The sequence below is a fragment of the Anopheles darlingi genome, chromosome 3 (genome assembly GCF_943734745.1).
Source record: "Anopheles darlingi chromosome 3, idAnoDarlMG_H_01, whole genome shotgun sequence".
NCBI classification, from domain to species: Eukaryota; Metazoa; Arthropoda; class Insecta; order Diptera; family Culicidae; genus Anopheles; species Anopheles darlingi.
In genome coordinates this window covers 24,673,439-24,698,334 of record NC_064875.1, presented here as the reverse complement: position 1 = coordinate 24,698,334, position 24,896 = coordinate 24,673,439, and the positions used below count along the sequence as shown (strand labels likewise).

At 48.7% G+C, this 24,896-nt stretch overlaps 3 protein-coding genes across 3 annotated transcripts in view; all 3 read left to right on the top strand.

Annotated features, from left to right (window-relative positions):
* The window catches only part of LOC125954265 (5-hydroxytryptamine receptor-like), a 56,163-nt gene that overhangs the window by 27,489 nt on the left and 3,778 nt on the right, over positions 1–24,896 (top strand). The window contains exons 3-4 of the mRNA XM_049684418.1: positions 3,794–4,091; positions 6,951–6,986. Coding sequence (XP_049540375.1) covers positions 3,794–4,091; positions 6,951–6,986 — 334 coding nt within the window. The remainder of the gene's footprint in view (positions 1–3,793; positions 4,092–6,950; positions 6,987–24,896) is intronic.
* On the top strand, positions 12,404–16,167 carry LOC125954251 (mucin-2-like). The gene has a single exon (XM_049684399.1). The coding sequence runs from the start codon at positions 12,544–12,546 to the stop codon at positions 15,913–15,915; it is 3,372 nt and encodes a 1,123-aa protein (XP_049540356.1). The 5' UTR covers positions 12,404–12,543; the 3' UTR covers positions 15,916–16,167.
* Positions 16,763–18,043, top strand: LOC125954327 (mucin-5AC-like). Its single transcript, XM_049684523.1, has one exon. It carries the CDS (start codon positions 16,843–16,845, stop codon positions 17,722–17,724), a length of 882 nt encoding a protein of 293 aa, XP_049540480.1. The 5' UTR covers positions 16,763–16,842; the 3' UTR covers positions 17,725–18,043.

Here is a 24,896-nt window from a genome sequence, read left to right as displayed (position 1 = left end):
TATGTGGTTCGAGAGCACTTAAGACTTTCTGGAAAATTTCAATACCATCCAGTGGCGCAAAGCCACCGGCGATGCAACCTTCGCTGCATTAAATGGAAAATGGATTTTGTGGAGAACCAACAAAAAAAAAAAAAAAGAAGATGGAAGCGAACCACACCGTTGGCCGAGAAACCATTAAACAGGTTGGTAGCCGCGCGTTAGCTTCTGACCGGCTGCCTGGTGCTGTACTAGTCTTCTACTAAAAGAACCGCGATAAGCGTGCAAAGGTAACGCTAGAAAGCAACAACAGCAGCAGTACGCTATCTTCCACGACACGAATACAATTAATCAGCGGTGCTCTATTTTTCCTTCGCATTTTTTTTCACGTGAAAACCCCGGAAAAGCTTTTATCCCTTTGGCCGTGGAGCGTGGAGATAATTTAATTGCTGGCGCATCATAAAGTGAGTGTGACGGTTCTGCCGGGCTACCACTACCAACTGCTACTAGCCGGCTGTAGTACTGAGTGCATAGTGTTTCTGACGGACGTCATCGTAAGGATTTCACAGGAAAGCCGCTGCCATGCTCTGGGATGCGCTGGTTGACACCGAAGACTATGCCGTTACAGGCACAGCGTTAATGACACGGTGGGCGTAAGGGACGATCCGGTTACTGAAAGCGGGTCCGCTTCTTTGAGCGGATTGGCTTTGATGCTTTGCTTTGCTTTTTAATGCACTTTAGTGTGATGCCAGGAGCAAAGAAAGTCTGTGCAGCAATCGTTTCAAAGGAGAGTTCAAGGAGTTGGAGAAAAGTTCCCGGGTGCGTATTTTTGCTAAACGAGGATGCTTCAGTCTTGATGATGTTTTAATTACTCTACACAACTGCTGAACATAAGGTACTCTTGTATGAAATTAACATGTTTTTTATTTCATTTTTCCAACACGTGTTAAGAAATTATTCGTTCGTGCTATTGCTATTAATTAAATTATTGATAGATTTTTATGAAAACTTTTGAATATGGAATATGTTATGAATAATGAAACGTGTGTTCTTGTGTTCAATTATGTCAAGAAGAGGTGCGTTTTAATAGAAATAGCAATTCGCGAGTTTGAAGTTGACTATTTGTTTCTTTAAACTTTATCACTGATTACCTAATTTTTGTTTTGAAAATATCAAAATGAGGCTTCCATCAACGGTTACCGAAAGGTTGTTAAACAAAACGCTATTAATACTGGTTTGACATCGGTAAAAAGGAAGCGAAAATGTTCACATTTATCCAGCATTTAACGATTGTTAGCATTCACTTCCCTTCTCTACTGTTAAATTCCTCGCAGCCACTGCAATGCAAGTGCTTCGTATCGTCTCTCACCATGGTTGGTAGCACTTGCGTTCAATTACCGATGCGATTCATTCAGGAAGATAAGATGACGGATGCGAAACGAATGCTTCACAATACGAAGCCTAATGATGCTTTCGCCATGCGCTTCTTATAGAATGCATCCATTTCCTCTCGATACTTTTCCGGGTGCATGGGGATGCCTCAAAACCGATAGAATGTTCTCTTCCTGTGGTGCAAATGTAAATACCATTTACAAATCTCTATCACCGTCAACTCAGAAGCCAAGATGGCGATAGGTAACTGCAATGCGACTTCTACTTCCATTCGTCCTTTCACGTTTGGTTCAATCAATGCATCATTTTGTAACATTGAAGCTTACCTAGACATGCCATACCGTTGCTCCTTCTTAATGGCATTGATTGATTTTATTTAGAAAGTATAAAAAACATAAATAACATCATCATTCGAATGTTTTCTACTTAATTTGGCATCCATTGTTAATTTGCAATCGTAACTACCATGTGAATGCATCATCATTGCCGGAGTACTATGCTATTTTTCGGATTTTCCAAATCCCAACCGGTTCTGTTCCGGAAACTACCACTCGACAAAGAGGCAGAGCGCCATTCGCCTACCGCCAGGCTGATTGCGTATTTCCATTAATAAAACTGCAAACCACGCGCAGCACTCCGAGCCGGAAAACCACGAAAGCTGTTTCTGCTAAAGCATCTACCACCACCACCACCAGCACCACACTACGTACGCTGGATTATGCAAAGGGATAAACAGCGGCCCCCCGGGAGGAAGGGAGAATGGAACACCCTCGAGAGTGCATCCGGGATCGAAACCGTGAACGATCGAAAACCCGAACCGATAGTTCCATCCTTGACAACGGTGGTGGGTAGCGCACAACCGTAACCCACGCATAATCGGGAAATAATTTATCAAATGCACATATATATGTGTGTGTGTGTGTGTGTGCATCCAATGTTGGCAATCCCGCGGCTTCGCCATGCGCCCTTTATGGCGTCGTGCATTGGCACTCACCAAGTGATCAAGTAGTTTGGTTCCGGCATTCTGTTGCGTTCAATGCAGACGAATCTTAACATTACCGTGCGTTGCCCTACTTTGCATGCCTTATGCAACATCACTGCGCACTCCATTGGGTTCGTATTCTTTACGTGTGAAAGAGTTTATCTTAAACTCACAGCTCAGCTCCCTTCAGAGGTGAGGTTGAGGTAACAAGCAAATTTGCAACGAAACGATGAGGAACATTTGCGAAACGTTTTCTATTCAATTGGTAATTTCCAACATCGTCATCATCATCACCTCGATTCGTACCGCTGCATTCCGGCCAACCAGATGCCCCCCCATAAGTAACGTCGTCCTTTGTTATGTCTAACTTTCGACTTTCAACAGTCAAAAGCGAACGAAGCACACCTTCGTCTGACGACACATGCGGCCACCGAGTGCAGCGCGTAGCATTCCACAACTTCAAACTATCGTTCGCGAGCGAGTCGAAAGCTGCGTGTGTATGCGTGTATGCGTATGTGTGTGCGCAGAGAAAACATATTTGAACACTTACTTTGCTATCGTCGCGACCAGCGGCGCTGGTCTATGCAGCAGCAGCAACCCCTCGACGCATATGTAAAATATCGTGCACTGCATTCAATTTAAATGCAAATTTGCACTGCACTATGCAACGTGCAGTGGCCCACCGTGTGCTCGGTGGTTGGTTTTCCCACGTCCGCGTGGTCCACGACACGACACCACCATTTCACGTAGTAAGCGGTGTGCACTGCGACTACTACGATGGTAATGGTTTTGTCGTTCTGCCGCCAGGCATCCCGGTGCGGTGACAGTGGCTGACAGTTGCAACTGCACACAGTAGCACGCGCGCGCACGCACACACCGCCTTCGGTTGGGGTTTGGTTGCACTCGAGGTGGTAATTTGTAAATTATCAGCCGCCCGCTCGTTTCGGTGCCTTCGGCGATGGCAAAACGATTCAAGGAACGATTGTGTTGTCAAACGGTTCACCTGTAATGTGCAAAGTGAATGTTTTGGGGTGCGGAATTAGCCTTTGGGGACTGACATGTACAGCAGTGACTGCAGTGGTAGTGAGCAAACCGTTTGCTCGGTATAATTTCATTTAGCTCTATTTGCAAATTACTACTACGCGAGATGCACGGTACGTGCAATGGCGTGCGGTGATGGCGTACCGGTTTGACAGCACTCTCCTTGGTTGACAATCTGGCATCGGGCTGTTTGTCAACCCTCCCCCCCTCTCCAAGCTGCATCTCATTTCCCGCCAGCAAATCTATCTAGTTTTCATTGAGAGCACAATATGTGTGGCTGTCAGATATCTGTCAAACCCCGCACTGCGATTCGTGATTCTCCGGTACCGAAGTGCGGTCCGTTCCATCATCGTCCGACCGGTTCTGCAAAATTTCTAATAGCCAATCATTTCCATCCTGTAGGTACTGGGCAGTGACGGATATCGATTACGCGCACCAGCGGACGGCCCGCCGGATAGGCTACATGATCATCATCATCTGGACGCTGTCGGTGCTGGTCTCGATCGCACCGCTGCTCGGCTGGAAGGATCCGGAGTGGGAAGCGCGCGTCTACCAGGACCTGCAGTGCATCGTGTCGCAGGACATCGGCTACCAGATCTTTGCGACCGCCTCCAGCTTCTACGTGCCGCTGCTGGTGATACTGTTTCTCTACTGGCGGATATTCCTGGCCGCCCGTAAGCGGATACGGCGACGGCAGCAGGTACGCAACCCTGGCCGATGGCCATTGGCCACGCCACTCACTGCCTATCATACGACACTCTTCGTTTCCCGTTGGTTTACTGTCCTTTATTCCCACTTTTGGTTTTTGTTTTTTTTTTTCTTGTTACATCTATTCCGCCCGTTCAGTTCTGTTGTCCTCGGTTGTCCTCGTTTCTCTACTCCCATCTTGCCTCGTCCTTTTTCCCAGAAATTTCCACCACAACATCTCCCGGACTCTCAACCGGAGTGACAGATGCTGGGGTTCGAATTAATGGTCGTTATTTGCAAATTCGCTTCGTTGTTTGACAGTTGTATTCAATTATCGATGTGTTTCGTCGTCTTTTTCTTCTTCTTCTTCTTCTTCTTCTTCTTCTTCTTCTCCTTTTTCTTCTTTCACTATTCTTCACCTTATAAATATCTCGTGTTCTCTTTCGTCCTTTCGATTCCAATTAATAACTGTTGTTGTCGCTTTACCGTTTTCACTGTTTGATCCTACACCGGTTTGCATTCGTTCGATTCTTCCCGTTATAATTGATAATGTTGTTCAACTTCTACACATACGCTCTCACACGCCCATACACACGTACAAATACTTTTTCTTTTTTCCTGTCGTTTTCCGTCCTTTCCTTTGCTCGTTCTCCTGTCTCGTCGATGTTGTCGGGTTCAAGTTCAGGCGGAAACTCAATTCCAAACCTTTCAACCCTCATACAAGGCTGTCAGGGGTTTCCTTCTTCGTGGAACCCTCGAGGACCTTGCCTTGGTGGGGTCCTGCTGACAGTCGATTTATAAAATTGATTTCTCAACCTCGAACCTCAAGATGATTTCGTTATGTCCTCCGTTGGTGCCACAGTATCGGCCCCCACTACTTCCAAACATCGTCTTCATGAAGAGCGATGTGCCGCGAGCAAGATGCTGCTGTTCGCGTCCAGAAAACAATAGCAGCACTATATTCCCTTGGAGGCCACCGACAAAGAGAAAGTACGAGCCACTCAGAAACCTCCAACGGTGCCGTCGCGTTCCATCGTAGCGCTTCGATTGAAAGGACCCGGCTGGCTGGTTGGCTGTCCTTCAAGTACATCGAACAACAGATGCTCGAAAAAGGAAAAGTCACATGCACACACAACACAGACACACTACAGTACGTGCTCACCACACCGTCACACATCAGCACACATGCACGTACAGCGAGTGCGATCTCTCTCTCAAACAAACCTACGCTGCATTTTCTTTTCGATGCGCTTCATTTTCCACCTCATGCCGCGGCGACTTCCCAGTGTTCCGTTCCGGAGCGGTTACGATGCGCACAGTGCAGGTTCTCGGCCCCTTCCCATACCATGGCAGCAGCATCACACGATGGGTTTCCATTTTTTTTCCATCATGTCATGTGGCTTCATGGGCGGATATATGTTTCATTTTTACAATTCTGAGTCCGCTCCACACGTTTCTCTCACACACGTTTCATACACATATTCGTTTCTTTTTTTCTTGCACTGGCCCTTCATCAGAACTACATTATGGTTTTGCTGCGGTGCGCCTTAACATGTTTTTTCGTGTTTCTTTATCTGCACTCTCTCTCTCTCTCTCTCTGTGTTTATTCTTCCGTTCCTCTCTCTTTCTCTCGTGTGTAAGTCGGAACATTTCACTTGTGCATCGTGTTATCATTTTCATTTTCGGTCCACAGTATTTATTGCCATTGTTTTTGTCCGTCTATCTCGTCTTTCTTCCATGTAGTTATACTCATGTTTTGTGTTGCTGTCGATGGACTTATTTACTTTTCGATTTCAGTTCATTCACACACACGCTTCCAGTTGCTGTTTCATTTGAAACAATTTGAGTTGCTGACAACAACACGCAAAACCGTGAAGTTGGATTTACTTTTTTGTATAAAGATGGTTTTTTTCCATTCTGTTTTATATATTTGCAAACATAACGATTGTGCATATAACTAGGCACAGTTGGTAGTACAGTGCGTGTGTATGTGTGTGTTTGTTTGTGTGATATCTATCTATCATGTTGTTAGTAGCTTTTTCCTCATACAGCTTCATTCATCAGAGCGCATAGAGGGATGCACCGGTAAACTCTCTCCATTTCGAACACTTTGCGCAGGGCTATGGGGCTGCTACGTTTTTCTCCTTCTTGGAACAACGATATCATCTTCGAAAGACAGCACTTCTTCATTCACACTTCGCCGTGGTATTCGCCGGTGGTTGCGTCTTCGTTCGCATCGAATGTCCTTCGATGAACACGACGGTTATAGGTCTGGTGTCTGGTGCAGTCGTTTACCGTTGAAGCATCCGCCCACCACCCCCTGCAACGACTACCGAACCCCGACTTGCGAACCGGTGGTTGCCGTAATAGTTCTCGGTTACCTCCCACCGAGCAGTGCTTCCTACCTACAGCGCACCTATCGTCCACTTTTGCATTGTGCATGCTTATCTGTTTCCTATTCGATTTCACTCGCTGCCCGGTATCCGAGGACGTCGTTTGGTCCTTGAAAGGACTTCGTTTTGTTCGCGGGGGATACAGCAGAGGACACAAGGAAAGAGCATTCCATTGCGCAATGATAACCGAGATGTTTCGCTTCACACGAATGGATCCATACGTCGGTTCTAACGAGTAGGTTCGCTCCGATCTGATCTCGATCCATCCACGGTGCATCCCGCCCCCTTCTTGGTATCCCCCCCTGTGTTTGTACGTGTATGTGTCTGTTCGTACGGACAGCTTGGTAAAGCTTCCGGGGTTGTGCTTTCGTCAAAAATTGTGTGTTTTCCAAACAGAGCGACAATATTCACCATTCACCACCACACACGGCGGCGTATCTCGAAGTAATGCTAATTCTCTTCATTTTACACACATACAGGGCAGAACAATAGTGCAATTGATACCAAAACCTTTAGTAAGTATTTCGGTTTGACTGTTTTCTTCTTTTCTCTTTCGTTCTTTCCTGTGTTCCTACCTTACGCTCTAGCAGCTCTCTTGTGTTCCTTTTAGTGTGTTTTCTACTATTCTCTTGTGTTCGGGTACGGTCTATAGGTGTCGGTCGAGGGAAGGGTTTTTAGTAGGTTTTTTTTTGTGTCAAAATTCCCCATTCCGTGTTTAGCCAACTTTATATGTTTCCTTTCTTAGTTTCCCACCCGTAAGGCCTAGTTTTCGTAATCGATTGGTAGTAAAACAACATCTAGCGAACTAGAAAACTTTTCGTTTTGTATTTTAAATGTTTGTCCCGTTTTTTTTAATTCAAATTTACTTTCAATTTAGTTTCATGAGTGTGTTAGACTGAATAGAACGTTTGTGCCAAAATTAATGTAACACAAAAACCAAACGCTGTGTGACTATTTGGGAAACACCTACACAACCGCCTTCTTGCCCCTAGATGTACTTCAAGCAGTGCTCCATTAGACGCGGCCATACGCGATCCTTCGGAATGCGTATAACAATCATACAGTGTGCTCCACTACTGGTAGTCAGTGTAAACAGCTTCCGCCCTGTCCTTGAGGTTCTTATTCTATTCTCGCGTACCCGGTATCCCCTTGGTCACACTGATTCCGTGTAGATTCTGTGCAGTAGCAGTAGCATGTTGGTACACCTGATGACCCCAACCCTGACACAACTTTCACCAGCTTATGTAAAGGGAACACGCACTAACATTTTCACACACAAACACACAGTGACACACGCTGAGTATCGGTCGGTTAAAAGGGGGAAAATCCGTTTTCACCTTCTCCGTCCCTGTGCGAATGCTTGTAGGATACGCAGAGTGATGTGACGTCTACCTCGTAGCGAGCAATCGCTATACAATATATACGCACCATCAAATGAGAAACCAATGAGCATTTTCCTCCAGTTTCGGGCTTTCCCTGTATATCGCTTAGCACTGGCGCTGCTGGTTTGTTAGATTAACACTCGTACGGGGTGAGCCCTCCATTAGCCGGGTTAAACAAGCAATTAACACGCTTTGTTCGTCCGTTACGCTTTAGCGATGCAACCAATTCGTCCCTGGCACAGTCAATCCTTCTTCTGTTCTAGAAGATCCTGTCCTAGAAGGCTTCTGTTCGTTCGTGCAATGCATCCCCGTGCCCCGCTACTGACACTAGGTTAGCAGCGAAAGCAGTATTAGTAGCGCTTCGCATATCCTTTCCGTATTTGCAGCAACAGGATAGAGCTTATTTGTCGAAGCGTTCTCGACGAGAGACGAGGATTGATGGTGTTTCGAAAGATTTAAAATGGATTATCTTCGTACCGTACCGACCGACACAGTGCACTGTGTAACGCTGAGTAATATACCCTTGTTGTATACTCAATCAAAATATGCACACAAGAGAATGTGACGAGGGTGCTCATTCTTGCTCTTGGATGCCCACTTTTGCATTTTGCAAATATGATTTCCCGCCTTTTTTCCTCCGCAAATCTTCGATTCGATTCCGGAGGAGGTATAAGAAAAAAAAAACCTAGATCGTACAAGTATCGTACAAGAAACTTTACAGATTACGCCACAGATCCGACTGTGTGTGAATGCCGGGACCCATGTGTTTCAAGTTTTTACAACCGCCCTGAATTCGGTTTTGATTGGCACGTTGCTGCTGGATGTTTTTCCTGGAAACTGTTTGTTCTGCTCCGTCCAACACATTCCATCCTGCTTCGTGCCTGCCACAATGCTGCAATGATTCGATTTGTTCTCTTGATTGAGTTCTATTGTGTTCCTGTTCGATAGGACGGTAGGAGCAAGGATTGGCTTTGGATCGACGCGACGCAGCGCGAAAGTTTTCCTTATTATGGGGGGGGGCAAACCTCAACCGGGCTTGTCGTTGCTACCGGTTGGTACCGGTGGCGAAGTAGGGAGGTGGTTATAGCTCACTTCCTCTCCTCTCAACTCACATCCAGCCGAAAAGACTAGCACAGTTCGAAATCATATTCAAATTCTTGCTCCAATGGTTTAAATACTTTCGTAACTCTCGGAACTTTGTGCTTTCAAAGCGCTGATTCATTTCATTACCCTCGGGCGTCGCGCTGCATCGAGATGCCTTCACAATTGGGCACTTGCTGAAGTATTTCCTCGTGCTCTGCCCTAGATACTGGTCCAACTTTGCGCCAACAGAGTTTCAAGCGACTCAAGAATGCATGTTGACGTAGGTCAAGATACTACTGAAATGGGTTCCGATGCGAGCATCAAACTCCTAACCCAAAACACACACACACCATCACCACAACTTATTCTGATGTCACTCGCTAGGCACTACTCAATATACCGAACTCGAGCTGGACAGCTCTGGATCATCGCCAAAGTGCAAACTTTGCAGAAAATGGTTCTCACACTCGTGTTGTCGTGCTGTAGAGTAGCTTAGAGAAAGAATGCGAACAAACAATCTGCATTGTTTATTCGTGTGATGGTGTGGAAGCTTTTTGCGAACGGTTGTGCTATGGTGAGAGTCTGTTTAGGTCCTGCTTCAACAAAAACCACCACCTCGTCACCGCCACAAAATGGCCGGTGGCACTTAAACAGCCGTAAACAGCTTGTACAGAGTGGTCAGGGTGCGTGGTTTCCTGGTCCGGAACTACAACGTATCGGTTGAACAGGTTGGTGTGGTTAGGTTAGGTGAGGCTGCAAGTCACTTGCCGACTTGCCACGAGTAAGGTCGACCACGTCGTGCCATTTGCCTCGGCATCTCGGGCCACAGTAATGGTGGTACCCCGTTTGGTTGGTGAGTCTCGGCTATACCGAACCACTCTTCACGGTAGCCACTCAACAGCTGAATGCACTCTAGCTGGTAGAGAGCTGCAGGAGTAGTTACGTCGATACTGTTGCCGCTTACGCCATATTCACTTCCACGTACGCTAGGTTCTAGATACTGGAGTAGTTTTAAAGATGGTGTGCTGCAGAGGTAGCAAAACCACTATAACCACACTACCTCGATACCGCAATTCCTTGTGCGTCCTGGTGGTGGAATTTGCAGCAGCTTTAGTTACCAATTAGTAACTGTTAGGTTAGCACTCTGTACGCTACGAATGCAGGCATCCGAAAGAGGGAGTTACACGATACTAACCATTTTGCATTCTGCAACTGTGCACATGAGATTCCGGCATAAAATGCCGAATCGTTATCACAATCACTCGCATCCCGTAGGGAGTTACTTTTTATGCTTTTTGGATTTGGATGATCATGCAGATGTTTTGTTGAACGCTTCCATTCGCTTTATCCATGAAAAAGCGATTACATCTGTCCGAATGTGTTCCACAGAGCGTACGTTTAGCATTTCTGTTCGGATTGATTTCTCGAACAAAGGGAATTGCGCACACGCAAGGATGGTGCAGCATTCGATGTTGTGATGCGTGCATAATTAAGGCTACACCCGGGTACGGTGTACCATCGACCATCGGTAATGGATCGGTCTGCCGTTTTTTTGAACGGACACTCCCGGTTTGGAAATGGAAATGGGTCTATACTACCGTTTAGTGTTTGACTCTAACGTACCTGGTGGCCACACTTTTTGCTATTGCGTATCGTTTGCGTGTGCATCGAATGTTCAACCGAACGAAATCGATTTTGCTCCACATACCCGGCATCATCATGATGGACACATTTCGACGGAACAGCCCGGTCGTGGTGAGAGGAGTAGAAGGTAGCTTCCAGCTTTCATAAATTCCAAAACAACCATTCCTCTTCGCACAAGATCGCTTTGCAGGATCACGGGATGTACGAGCATACACACAGACACACGCAACATAAATAATTTATCATATTTGTCATGTCGCTGTGGCCTGTGGCGACACATTTCTGTGACGCCACCACCAACCCGACCCGCCCGGATCGCTTGTCTGCCCCTCATCGGACTTATCGGATATCTAATTGAAAAATGGAAAATTCCTCAAAACAAGCGTACTGGCTGCCGCCGATGCTGCTGCTGTCACACAAGTCAGCACGTCGTGAGATGTGTTCGTTCGCTAGCAAGCACACCCTGGAGAGCTGGAGTAGAGCAGTGGCGTCGTGTGCCACTTCTGGCAGTCCGGCGCTGCACCCGGATCGGACTCGAAGCAGCACGGTTCGGCAACTATGCAAATTGGCTTTCGTACAACATCCTCGACATCGTGGCACCGGACCGAAACCGTGCCGTGCTGCTTGTGACTTTGCCGTTTGCGAAGTGATCGAGCTCGAGCTGATCTTTGTTGCTCCTTGGGACGGTATCGAGTGTATCGATTATGGATCAATTTAAATGTCATTACAGTGAGTGCACGACTACTGTGTTGTTTTGTTGTGGGACCGGTTGGCAGCCACTTTAACAACAATGGCGTCTGTTCGCTCTTTTTAAGAACACCGTTAAAGTTGACTATCTCGATGCCATCTAATGGAATTCAATCACTGTTGCAGGGTTAAAGCACGGTAGCCAAGAGCACGGGAGGTCAGTTCCCGTTAGGCCAGGTATTTATTTAATTAAATCCGTTTTGCGAGCGCTTGGTACTAGCGCTACAGGTGCATTAGCATGTTTGTGCCTTCCACCGGAGCCAGTCACTTCATTGATAGCAACGTTGGTGCGGAAATGGATGTTTGCGGTATTTTTGGGATTCGGGGTCTAGATAGGAAACAACCGCACACATACACACAGACAGGGTCCCATAATAGCTGCTCGATGTTGTGTTTTGGTCGGACTCTGATACTCCAAAGCAACGCAATAATGCTGACAAGATAATGCAATAGCGAGGGTGCGAACCGCAGCGCGCAAATCGCGTACGGACATCATCACTTCCGAGGTTGACGTTTCCCCCACCGCTAATCATTCGGACGGATCAATAAATGCGCAAACGCAAAAACAGAATTGATAAGAGCCGGTTTCGACCCTGAAATCGCCGAAACTTGATGACCCACATTGGAGAGGGAGAGTCCGTTGTAGCAACGTCTTCTAAAACTCAGTCAGTCCCGCCAGCTTTACTGGGGCATGCTGGATTTAAAAATAACAGGAAATGCACATCTCTAAGTCCGATCTCTGGAACGGACGAAAACAGTGAGCGACGGACTCGGCTTTATGATAGTCGCATGTCATCGGTGGCCGAGCCCCAGCACTCAGCGTCCACTTGTTGCTAGTTCGGCAGAAGTGTAGTATCCCACCCCCAACTGTTTCTTTATTGCCCCATTTTATCAGGGCTAGCAGCCACGCCACGCTATTGAATGAACCATCACCGGCCACACGCGCTTGTGTCTGTGTCCGTGTGCTAAGAGCGAGGGTAGCCTGGGATCTTCGCTAGGTTCCAAGAAGTTCCACCAAAGTTTATGGTGGGCGGGTTGTAAAACCGGCGATGATGATGATACATCCCTATAAAACTAGCCATGATGCGGCCAACACACCTCAGTACGGTATAGGCCCAGTGATTGTGAACATTGCCAGGAGTGAGCTTCAGCGAACGTAGCAGCTGAGGAAGAAACAGCAGCAACAAGAAACTCGACGCGCGTCGCTCAGCCTGTGATGATGCAAACGCTTGTAGAGATTACGATTGTGGTGCTATTACTTCTGCAAACACTATCGGGTGCTAGTGCCGTTCCGGAAGAGGCGCTTCTTCTTCCTGTGGGCGAAAGAGTGAGCCGAAATGTGGTTTGTGAGAAGGTTGGACGTATCCCGGACTATGAGAGTACCGACTGCAAGACGTACTATGTGTGCACACCGAACACGCAAGGCGTACTGATATCCATCCTGTCTCAGTGTCCAACGTCCACGTTGTTCTCGTTCGAGCAGCTAAAGTGCGTCTCGTCGGCGGAATACAGCTGCCCGATAACGACCATCGAAGTGGAGCAGACTACAACGACGATACCGTCTTCGACGACGACAACGACAACGACGACGAAAACACCTGAGCCTGCTTTCATCTGTCCGGCAGCAGGTCGTTTTGCAAATCCGCAATCGTTCGATTGCGGTTCGTACTATCTGTGCACACGGAATACCGACGGATCGCTGATCGCGGTGGTAGTTACCTGCCCCGGAACGAGCGTATTTGATCCGGACCTGGCATCGTGCGTACTGGCGCCCCATTTTTGTGCCCAGACAACGGTGCCTACGACGGAGGCGACAACCGTGACGCCTGGTAGTACGGTGAGCGACGGATTTGTGTGTCCGGATGAGGGACGATATGCAGACACCGAATCTTCCGATTGCAGCAGATACTATCTGTGTTTGAAGTCCGGCGGTACTATCGTACCTAACCCAGCCGTATGCCCGCTGTCGACTATCTTCTCTCCGATAGTGTCACAATGTGTTGACAAATCGACGTACGTATGCTCCAAGCAGACACCGGCACCAACAACCACGCCGACAATTCCAACTACTACAACGTCCAAACCGGAAGTTACGACTGAAGTCACTACTCCGCCAACTGAGCCGCAAACCATTACGGTAGTAATTCCAACAACTCCAACACCCAGACCGGTAACTACGACGGCAGCACCTACGCAGCCAACCATCCCGATAGAGACTCCAACAACTACAACTTCTAGACCGGAAGTTACGACTGAAGTCACTACTCCGCCAACTGAGCCACAAACGATCACGGTAGTGATTCCAACAACTCCAACACCCAGACCGGTAACTACGACTGCAGCACCTACGCAACCAACCATTCCGATAGAGATTCCAACTACTACAACGTCCAAACCGGAAGTTACGACTGAAGTCACTACTCCGCTAACTGAGCCACAAACCATTACGGTAGTAATTCCAACAACTCCAACTCCCAGACCGGTAACTACGACAGAAGTACCTACGCAACCAACCATTCCGATAGAGATTCCAACAACTACAACTTCTAGACCGGTAGTTACGACCGAAGGCACTACTCCGCCAACTGAACCGCAAACCATTACGGTAGTAATTCCAACAACTCCAACACCCAGACCGGTAACTACGACAGAAGTACCTACGCAACCAACCATTCCGATAGAGATTCCAACAACTACAACTTCTAGACCGGAAGTTACGACTGAAGTCACTACTCCGCCAACTGAACCGCAAACCATTACGGTAGTGATTCCAACAACTCCAACTCCCAGACCGGTAACTACGACAGAAGTACCTACGCAACCAACCATTCCGATAGAGATTCCAACAACTACAACTTCTAGACCGGTAGTTACGACCGAAGGCACTACTCCGCCAACTGAACCGCAAACCATTACGGTAGTAATTCCAACAACTCCAACACCCAGACCGGTAACTACGACAGAAGTGACTACGCAACCAACCATTCCGATAGAGATTCCAACAACTACAACGTCCAAACCGGAAGTTACGACTGAAGTCACTACTCCGCCAACTGAACCGCAAACCATTACGGTAGTGATTCCAACAACTCCAACACCCAGACCGGTAACTACGACAGAAGTACCTACCCAACCAACCATTCCGATAGAGATTCCAACAACTACAACTTCTAGACCGGAAGTTACGACCGAAGTGACTACTCTGTCAACTGAGTCACAGACTATTACGGTAGTGATTCCAACAACTACAACTGCTACTGAAGTCACTACAACGACAGAAGGAGAAGTGACCAGCACGACTAGTGTCGACGTGACGACATCTGAAATCGATACAACGCCTGAGACGACATCTGCGTCGACCGTCGAAGCTACTTCCCCGGAAACGACGACCACGGATGCCGCAACCACCGAGATTACAGAACAACCGACAGAAACTGAGCCAACATTGACGACTGCAGCTTCTAGTGAAACAACTGTTACAGATACCTTTGAAACTACTACGGAGTTCCCAAATTCTACAACTGAGCAAACAGAAGAAGTTACATCTACGGATACTCCAGCAACCACCGACGTAGAATCGACGACTGAGTCGGAGACAACTTCTGAGGAGCCGACTACAACCACAGAACCTGCCAACACCGTTCCGTCTACGACGACGGACGCATCACCAGACAGCTTCATCTGTCCAGCCGAAGGCAGATATCCCGATCCGAACGCAATAGCGTGTGAGTCGTACATCCTCTGCATCATCAACACGCTTGGGGCGCTGTCACCACTAACGTTCCAGTGCCCTCCGACCACAATCTTCTCGCTCCTAATGAAGATGTGCGTACCGGCCACCACATACAACTGTGGCACGACGCCAACCGATTCAACACCACCTGCCGCTACGTCGACTGTGCCAACTACGACGGAATCGGGAACATTTGTAACACCGAAACCGTTTGTCTGCCCAGCACCGGGCCGGTATATCGATCCGGAGTCAATCTACTGCAAATCCTACTACCTGTGTTTCTACAATGCTTTCGGTGTTCTCGATGCGGTCGAGCTAAGTTGCCCAGCAGGGTCCATCTTTGCCAGCGAGGTCGCTAGATGTGAACCGGAAACCGAATATAAGTGTGTAACTAGCCCAACTACCACTACCACCGAGACTTCTATTTCGGTAACCACCATCACGACTACGACAACTGTGACTCCTAGTCCGACTACGACCAAGGGACCGTTCCAATGTACCGAATCGGGTAGGTTCGTTAACCCGGATAGCACGGATTGTACGAACTACAAGTATTGCATCTCCGTGGAAGGTGGCTTCGCTCAATACACCTTCACTTGTCCTAGCGACGCGCGGTTCGATCCCGAGGCCCGGGTCTGCTCGAATTCTTACGTGTGTCCTAGTGATAGGAAACCATTCGTGTGTACCGAACCAGGTAAATTCGTCAACCAAGACAGAAACGACTGTAAGAGCTATAAGTACTGCATTGCCATGGTGGATGGTTTCACTCAATACACCTTCAGCTGTCCAAACGGTTCGCTGTTCGATCCAAATACTCGGCTCTGCTCGCCTACTTACGTATGTCCCCTGATGTGATCTGTACACCTGGGACAAATTGAGCCGCCTTTATGTAGTTTTTCTGAGCGATGTGTTCCTGCAAGGTGTCCATTGGTTTCATTGTATTAGGCACTATTCCTACAATTCGGACTATTGGAAAAGGAGAATGTGATTAAACTATGGCGTCACATCCATCAAAGCTAAACATAGTATATGACTGTAATATGTAATAAAATAACCTTGAAGCTTATCGGTTACCCTAACCCCATCCGTACCTCTCTATCAAATAATGCTAGGAAATAAATGATAGGATATTATGAGTGATAATCGTGCAGTCCTTCTTTTCATCTGTTCCTCTCTACTGACTCGTTAGATGTGGGGATATCTAAACTGTATTGCTGCGATGAGTTAACTTTCTGCCTAACCACGTCTCAGATCGCAGCTAGTCCCACCAGCTTTAGTGAGATATGCTGGATTTAAAAATAACAGGATATTCACTTTTCCAATTCCGAACTCTGGGACGGACAAAAACAGTGAGCGACGGACTCGGCTTTATGATAGCCGCATGTCATCGGTGGCCGAGCCCCAGTACTCAGCGTCCACTTGTTGCGTGTTCGACAGATATGTAATATCGCTATAGATCCAAGTGATGTCTTTATTGTCCGTTTATATCAGGACTCGCAGCCACGCCACGCTATTGAATGAACCATCATTGGGTACACGCGCTCATGTGTGTGTCCGCGTCTGTGATCTTCGTTAGGTTCCAAGAAGGTCCACCAAAGTTTGTGGTGAAGGGGTTGTAAAGCCAGACATGCTAATGATACATCCCTATAAAGCTAGCCACAATGCGGCCGACACACCTCAGTACGGTATAGGACCAGTGATTGTGAACATTGACAGGAGTGATCTTAAGCGAACGTAGCAGCAGCAATAAGAAATTCAACGCGCGTCGTTCAGCCTGTGAAGATGCATACGTTTGTAGAGATTACGATTCTGGTTCTATTACTTCTGAAGGAGACGACACCCGCTACGCCTGGTAATACGATGAGCGATGGATTTGTGTGCCCGGATGAGGGACGATATGCCGACACCGAATCTTCCGATTGCAGCAGATACTATCTGTGTTTGAAGTCCGGCGGTACTATTGTACCCAATCCAGCCGTATGCCCGCTGTCGACTATCTTCTCTCCGATAGTGTCGCAATGTGTTGATAAATCGACGTACGTATGCTCCAAGCAGACACCGGTACCAACAACCACGCCGACAATCGTACCGACAATTCCAACAACTGTAACGTCTAGACCGGAAGTAACGACCGTAGTCACTACTCGGACAACTGAGCCGCAAATCATCCCGATAGTGATTCCAACAACCACAACGTTCAGACCCCCAACAACGACGAAAGTAACAACTACGACGGAAGCAACAACTACGACGGAAGAACCAACTACGACGGAAGAACCAACTACGACTGAAAAACCGTACGAATGCACAGGATCGGGCAATTTTGTTAACCCGGACATCACGGATTGTTCGAGCTACAAGTACTGCTACTCCGTTGAAGGTGGCTTCGCTTCAATCACCGTGAATTGTCGTATCGAGGCGCTGTTCGATCCCGAGGCCGGGGTCTGCTCGAATTCTTACGTATGTCCTAGTGATAGGAAACCATTCGTGTGTACCGAACCAGGTAAATTCGTCAACCAGGACAGGCGCGGTTGTAAGAGCTACAAGTTATGCATCGCCACTGTGGATGGTTTCAGTCTAAACACCGTCGATTGTTCCGTCGGTTCGCTGTTCGATCCAAATACTCGTCTCTGCTCGCCTACTTACGTATGTCCCCTGGTGTAATCTGTACACCTGCGACAAATTGAGTCACCTGTACGTAGTTTTACTGAGCGATGTGTTCCTGCAAGGTGTCCATTGGTTTCATTGTATTCGGCATTATTCGTATAATACGGACTATTGTAAAAGGAGAATGTGATTAAACTATGGCGTCACATCCATCAAAAGTCAACATAAAGTGTATGACTGTAATATGTAGTAAAATAACCATGAAGCTTATCGGTCACTCTAACCTCAACCCTACCTCTCCATCAAATATATATCAAAGGAAATAAATGATGGGATATTATGAGTGATAACCGTGCAGCTCTTCTTTTTCATCTGCCACCCCAACTGACTCACGAGATGTGGGGATATCTAAACTGTATTGCTGCGATGAGTTGCCAGAAAGCGCTGCGAGAGATTGTGCACGAGAAGGTGTTGTTGGGGATGTTTTGATAACAAACCTGGCGTCTGCTTGGAAGCGACATAGATCTAAGCGTCGATGCCGCCTTTACGATTGTAGGCACTGTATTGCTGCCGGGAGCGACACTGCACGCGGTTACTAGATTACAAGCTCAGACCTCTCGCAGGAGGAGATCCCTGTGCACACTAGGCTACTACGTCATCCGCTCGTACCAGGGAATGAAATCACTGCGGTAACAGTGATCGAGCTTGACATTGGACTTTAGAGTGTACACAGCAACACGGCTAGTGTCTGTGATTGTTTGTGCTAACGCAACGGCATAAACAAGTATATGACACTTGACTTGACAAATAGACACACGCAAACACTCGTTATTTGATAAACAATGCACCAAACAGCTCAGTTGTCGTGTACTTACGCTTTGTCGCCGGTGCCACGGCGGCGAGATTTCGGATCTAGGCAAAGAAAGGGGGAAACCAATTTTAAACGTGCTTCGCTGAGCAGGCTAAAAAAGCGTGCTTCCTCCGATCGGTTTGGCACTAAGATGATCACAGGAACGGAGGAAGCCCGCGCACTTTATTTCATTTTTCTCGCTATAATTCCACTATAGCCCGCTATAAAATTTGACTCGACGCTGCAACCCGACGACCACAGTCGACAGTCCCCCCGGTGCCGCTGGCGCTCATTCGTCCGAATGATCCGGCTGCTGCACGTCCTTTGGTGCAACGGCGAGTACCACCAGCTTCGTAAGAGGTCGGAGGTAGATGAGTTCCCTTTGCCGTCTTTACCGTTTCCATTCTGCACTATTCCGTCACGCGATTCGATTACTTCAACCACGATCCCACGCGGCCAGCAGTTTCTGGGATAGTTTTCGTCTACTATCAGGACGGGCTCGCCAACCTTTATCGGGCGAACGTGGTCGAACCATTTGGACAGTTTCCTCACGGTCGGCAGGTATGTTCGGACCCATCGCTTCCATATCCTATCGTTCAGTTGTTGTGCCGCTTTCCAGGTGTTTTTTAGGTTCGGTGGGGCCTCGCCTGGCAGTGTTAGTGGCTTCACGCCGGAAGACGAGCCCAGGAGGAAATGATTTGGTGTGAGTGGGGCGTCGTCGTCCCTGTGTACGAATCGACATACGTACGCGGTCGCTCGTAGCAGTCGTGACCACTTTGAGAAGCGCTCCCGTTGCACCAACGGATCTCGTGTAGTGTGCGTCCCGACATGCTGTATCATCTCTTCGCTGGTGGCAGTTGCTGGCATTGCTGATGTTGGCCATTGGTCTTCCCTTTCACGTAGGAAGGCGGGACCGCCCAACCATCTGTCCATCTGGAGGTGTTGTTCTAGGTTGCTCCACTTTGTGCATTCATCAGCCACATTCAACTTCGTCGGGACCCATCGCCAGTTTTCGATCGCGGTCAGGTCGAGCACCTCTCCGACACGCGGCGCAACGAAGGCGCTGTACCTACGATGGTCCGCGTTGAGCCAGCACATCACATCGCGGGAGTCTGTCCATAGATATTTCTGATTCACGGGAACACGATGACCGTCCTCGATCGTTTTGGCTAGCCTAGCGCCGAGTACGGCGGCCTGGAGTTCGAGCCTCGGCACCGACACGTATTTCAGCGGCGCCACCTTCGCCTTGGCGCCTACTAGCGATACTTCGACGCAAGTTTCGTGACGGAATCGCAAATACGCGACCGCTGCGTATTCGTCCTGTCCGGCGTCGACGAATATATGTAGTTGGATGTCGCGATATGTTGTACGGGGATGGAGACGATAACACCGCGGAATTCTGATTTTTTCGATCGACGACAGCCCATCACGCCACCTGTTCCACCGAGTTTGCAGCTGGGTCGGGATTGGCTCGTCCCATCCTGTCCCGGCTCGCCAAACATCCTGCAGTAGGACCTTCAGATACAGCAGATATCCGGCGATGAGTCCGAGTGGGTCGTACAGACTCATCAGGATGCTGAGTAGTTGCCGCTTTGTAGGTAGACCCTCCAACCTCATCATCTCTTCTTTGCGTCGACTGTTGAGTTTGAAACCAAATGTGTCGTGGCTTCGGTCCCACCACGTCGCAAGGATCTTATCGGAGCTCGACTCCGGGCTCCCGTCGATTGCCTTTTGCTGGGCAGCATTGGCGTGGCCGTTGAGGGCGGAGGTGAACGCGGGAGAGTTAGACAGCCAGTTATGTAGCTCAAAACCTCCCTGCTTGTGTTGGCTCGTAACGGTGAAGGTTGGGAGGTACCATTGTCGGTGTAGCGATATCTCCCCGCGCAACTCCTCCGGTGTACGCATGCGCACGTAGCCTTTCACGAGGTCCCTAATCTTCTCATTAACGGCTAAACCTAGCATAGGTTCTCGCCGCATCCTTTTCTCTAAGCACTCGAGTCGTTTAATCGCTATCTCGCGATTGTTGGGTAGGGTCGCTTCATCTGATCGCCATAGCGGGGCGGTCTCGAATCGGCCGTCCGTAAGCTTCGTGGACGACTGAAGGATGGCTAGCGCCCTCTCATTCTCCGAAGAAAGAAATAATTTCTTCGGTTGGTGGTTGTCATCTAAAGCCGTAGGACATCTATGCATGGCGTCGTCAGCTGCAGTGGTGAACTCTTCACAACGGCTCTCGTGCACATTACTTAACGGCGGCGCATCGGGTAGCAGCGCGCCATCACGGTTGCCACTGATGACCCACCCAAGGCGGGTTTTTGTCGCAATAGGCTCCCCGACTCTTCCTTCCGTGACCTTTTGCGGATAAGTCAAATGGTAGTTATCTATCCCGATCAGGATCCGGGGCCGCGCCTTCACATAACTGTCCGCCTTCACATTGCAGAGGTGTTTGTATTCATTACACATTTCTTGGGCGGCAAGGGTCTGCTCTTGTAGACTCAGTTTCTTAATACTTCTTGCTCGTGGTATTTCATAGATGCGTGCGTTCTTGCCTGCGCCTGAGATACCCAGTGTCACCGTTACCGAGTCATTCTCGTTGCGCGACAGGTCTCCGGTCCAGGTGAGACACATTGGGCTTGGTTGCCCTTGCAGCTTCAACTCATCAATCAATGAGCGATCAATCAGCGTTACCGATGAACCTTCATCGAGTAAGGCGAACGTCCGTACCGTAGCTCCGTTATGTCCGTGTAGAGTTACGGGTACGTAACGCAATAACGTTCTCGGGTCGCTAGTGTGGGTGTGTGTGGCCGCGTTCGTCCCGCGAGTGTCCGTACCACGAGTGTCCGTACCGCGAGTGTCGTGTAGTAGAGCGTGGTGAAATCGGCCACAGTCGTTAATCGTGCACTTGTCGTCCTTGCGGCACTTTCCACTGTGTTTATATAGGCACGTTCGGCAGAGTTTGTGTTGGCGAATAAGGTCCCAGCGATCGCTAACGCTGCAGGAGACGAATTTGTCGCACCTGGGCCCTTTCTCGCAAGAAAACCTTTCGCATACCAAGCATGTATCTGTGTGCCCTCGATCGTCATTTGACTCGTGGTGAGTAAGCACACGTCCATTTTCGCGCGCATTGCATTGCACTGGTGGAGTCACGGCGATGGCGGCATCCGTGGTCTCCTTCATCCAGGCTCCGAAGTGTTTTAGGGAGCAGGCGTGTAATAGCGTCGTCTTGCGTCGCCCCCACTCTAGGCGAAGTGTGGGAGGAAGGCGATCCACCAATTCTTGCAGTAGCGTTGCGTTGTATGTGTATTCTTGCAGTCCGCTGCTCCGGACGGTGGCGCACAACTCCTCTACCGCGATACCGTAGTCGATTACGGATTGCATCCGGTCCATTTTTGGCAGTGGCGCCTGCCTGATTTGCCGTATAATGTTGCCGATGATGGTTTCCGGTTGACCAAACATCCTTTCGAGGGTCTCCATGACTTCATGAACGTTCTCCGAGTTATATAAACGGCACTGCACTGCTTTCAGGGCCCGGCCTGATAAGCTTTCCTGAAGTCGTATCGTGTTCTCGTCGTCCGAGTAGCCGCACATTCTCGTCGACGTCTCGAACCGAGATTTGAAATTTCCCCAATCTTCGGGATTTCCCGAAAATCGTGGTAATTTCCCGGCCGCAACATGTCGAGCAGCAACTTGGCTCCGGCTGAGATCGCCCCACTCGTCCCAAGCGGTAGCGTGCCTGGTCGACGACCTCACCGGGCGTTCATCGCCCCCGCTGCGGAGCAAATACTGATTTCTCCGCTCTTGGTCCTCTAGCATTCGTCGGAGGTCCTCCAACTCCTTACGCACATCCGCGGAGGCTTGTTGTGCGGCGTGCGAAGTGGACGAACTCGATTCCGGGCTGCGGGATCGCAGATCCTGCCTCCTGCGCTGCTCCTCAAGCTGGCGACGCATACGCTCGATTTCCCGTTGCACTTCACTCGATTCGCGCGTCGCGTCTCCCACGCGTGAGGTCAATGGCACGTCATCATAGGTCGTTGGCCTATCGGGTTCGTGATGGCGGGCGCCATCCTCACTAAGACGCGATGGCGTTTCCGGACGCGACATAGTTCCGCACTCTGCGTCTGTTCACTTGCGTTTAAAGTTCACAGGGAATCAAAACTCAGAGATCAAGTTCACAAGAAACCAAATTATCGCTTCACAAGAAAGCACTCGCGTATAGTTCAAATGTTCGCAAACCAAATTCAAGTCAAATGTTTGCAAAAACAAATGTTTCGCTCCTAATAGAGCGACTAATCACAACGTTATCGGTTCACTTTTATCGCGCGAATTCCGTTGCGAGGCGCAGTTCCTCGAAACACGGTATACCGCTATCGCACGCACTAAAGGAACAAAAATGAAGCTAAGCAAATGATAAAAATGTTTCTCCGAGAAACTATTTTTAAGCAAGCTTTTTTAGTGTCGCCGGTGCCACGGCGGCGAGATTTCGGATCTAGGCAAAGAAAGGGGGAAACCAATTTTAAACGTGCTTCGCTGAGCAGGCTAAAAAAGCGTGCTTCCTCCGATCGGTTTGGCACTAAGATGATCACAGGAACGGAGGAAGCCCGCGCACTTTATTTCATTTTTCTCGCTATAATTCCACTATAGCCCGCTATAAAATTTGACTCGACGCTGCAACCCGACGACCACAGTCGACACGCTTCGACACCTTTACCATCAAACAGCCTTTACCATCTGTCAGGGCTGGGAAAAGGATCGATATTTCGTAAAATGGGCCCGAAATACTTTTCCAATTAAAATCGAATCTAAGAAAGCTTATCATAATGGAGATGGATAGTATCCACGCAAACCAACGCCAAAAGGCGTCTTTTACAGCTCCACCCCTAGCGGGCGATAATCGAGATAACAATTGCCAGCGCATAAAAGACTGATGCCGCCACCACCACCGCAACCACCAGATGTTGTGCCCGTGGCAGTGATTGGGCTTTCATAATTTTCAATTTATGTCATCCCACCATGCGGTTCGGGAGGGCGGTGAACTAATAAAAGCAGGCTTCAATCATTGTCATCCCTAATTGGCTATATTTACAGGACATAAGAACCGAATTTATGTCACTTTCGTTCCCTCTTAAACTCAACTCGCTTCCTGCCTCCCTTCGTTTGTTCACCACTCACTCTCACACACACACACACACAATACAGCGCAGCGCATTATATTGAATTAAAGCAAACACAAAAGCCATCCCGAGGTGGTAAACGCACAGCGGAGCGCCAACGTGGGCCAATGACAGTGTGGCACACCCGTTGGGTTGAGCAAAATTTAGCGGCATTACCATTTCTAATCCAATTCAGAACCCGAGAATCGGGTCTGGTTTGCGTCCTCGTACGGAGGCGTTGACTGGAGTGGTGACACACCAGACACGAACGCCATCGTTCAAGCACGGCATAAAAGGATTCATTCTTCGGATTCTTCTTGCGCTGCTGCTGCTGCTGGTACAATGCCGTCCCCCCCACCCCATCTCACCCGCTCATCTTTCAAATGCTCTACCAATGTAAGGCGTTACCTTAATTAATTTTTCAAACTCCTGCTGCGTGCCAGTTCGGTTCGCTCGTCCCGCTTCTTCGGGAAGCGGAGTTTCTGAGCAGCTTGTCAGCATTCTTTGTGCCGGTCGACCGGCCGGGTTTTAATCATCAAAAATTACCATCAACCTTTTACCGCTGATCCGATGAGCTGTCTTCTATTTACTGCACGCTGGCAGCAGCACACGTCATCGACGTCAATCACGCTCCGCGTGCCCGTTGGAAAGGTGAAATCAAAAAACGGTCTACAATGTACGTCACGAGAGGATCAAACATTCTCTCAGGAATACTGGTAGGTGATGCCTAAAGATGCCTATCAAGTCGCGCAAACACATTATCGATGCGATGCTCCTAATCCGTTTAGGCACACGCGGGAGGTTAAAACAAAAAGATGGGGAGCAAAAAACAAGGGACTTTTTTGACAGATGTCATCCGGGTTCGGGTCGATGACAAGCTTTCCTCAGTTGGCTGTAAATCCCTTCCCATCACGGCACACTTGGATGGAGATTGTTTATTTGGAGAAGATGCAAAGTCTCGTGGACCGCCTGCAAGCGCACACCACGAAAAAAGCAATGGAATACGATTGGAAGGCATACGGATCGTTAGAACGCTCGCCTGGAACTGAAAATAAACATTCAAAAGCTAACGCTGAAACCGATACACCAATGGAGAGGGTGAACCTCAAACGTGTTTTTGCCCGGGCGATTCTATCTCTACCTGCCACCGGAGGCAAAATGTGATGCTGGAATGAATTTTGATTTTATGATCACACCCACCCCCTCTCCCAAGCTCCCATCACTCACGGCAG

Bases quoted from the DNA above. Each gene is read 5' to 3' on its own strand.
- LOC125954251 (XM_049684399.1), top strand. From the start codon at position 12,544: ATGATGCAAACGCTTGTAGAGATTACGATTGTGGTGCTATTACTTCTG.
- LOC125954327 (XM_049684523.1), top strand. From the start codon at position 16,843: ATGCATACGTTTGTAGAGATTACGATTCTGGTTCTATTACTTCTGAAG.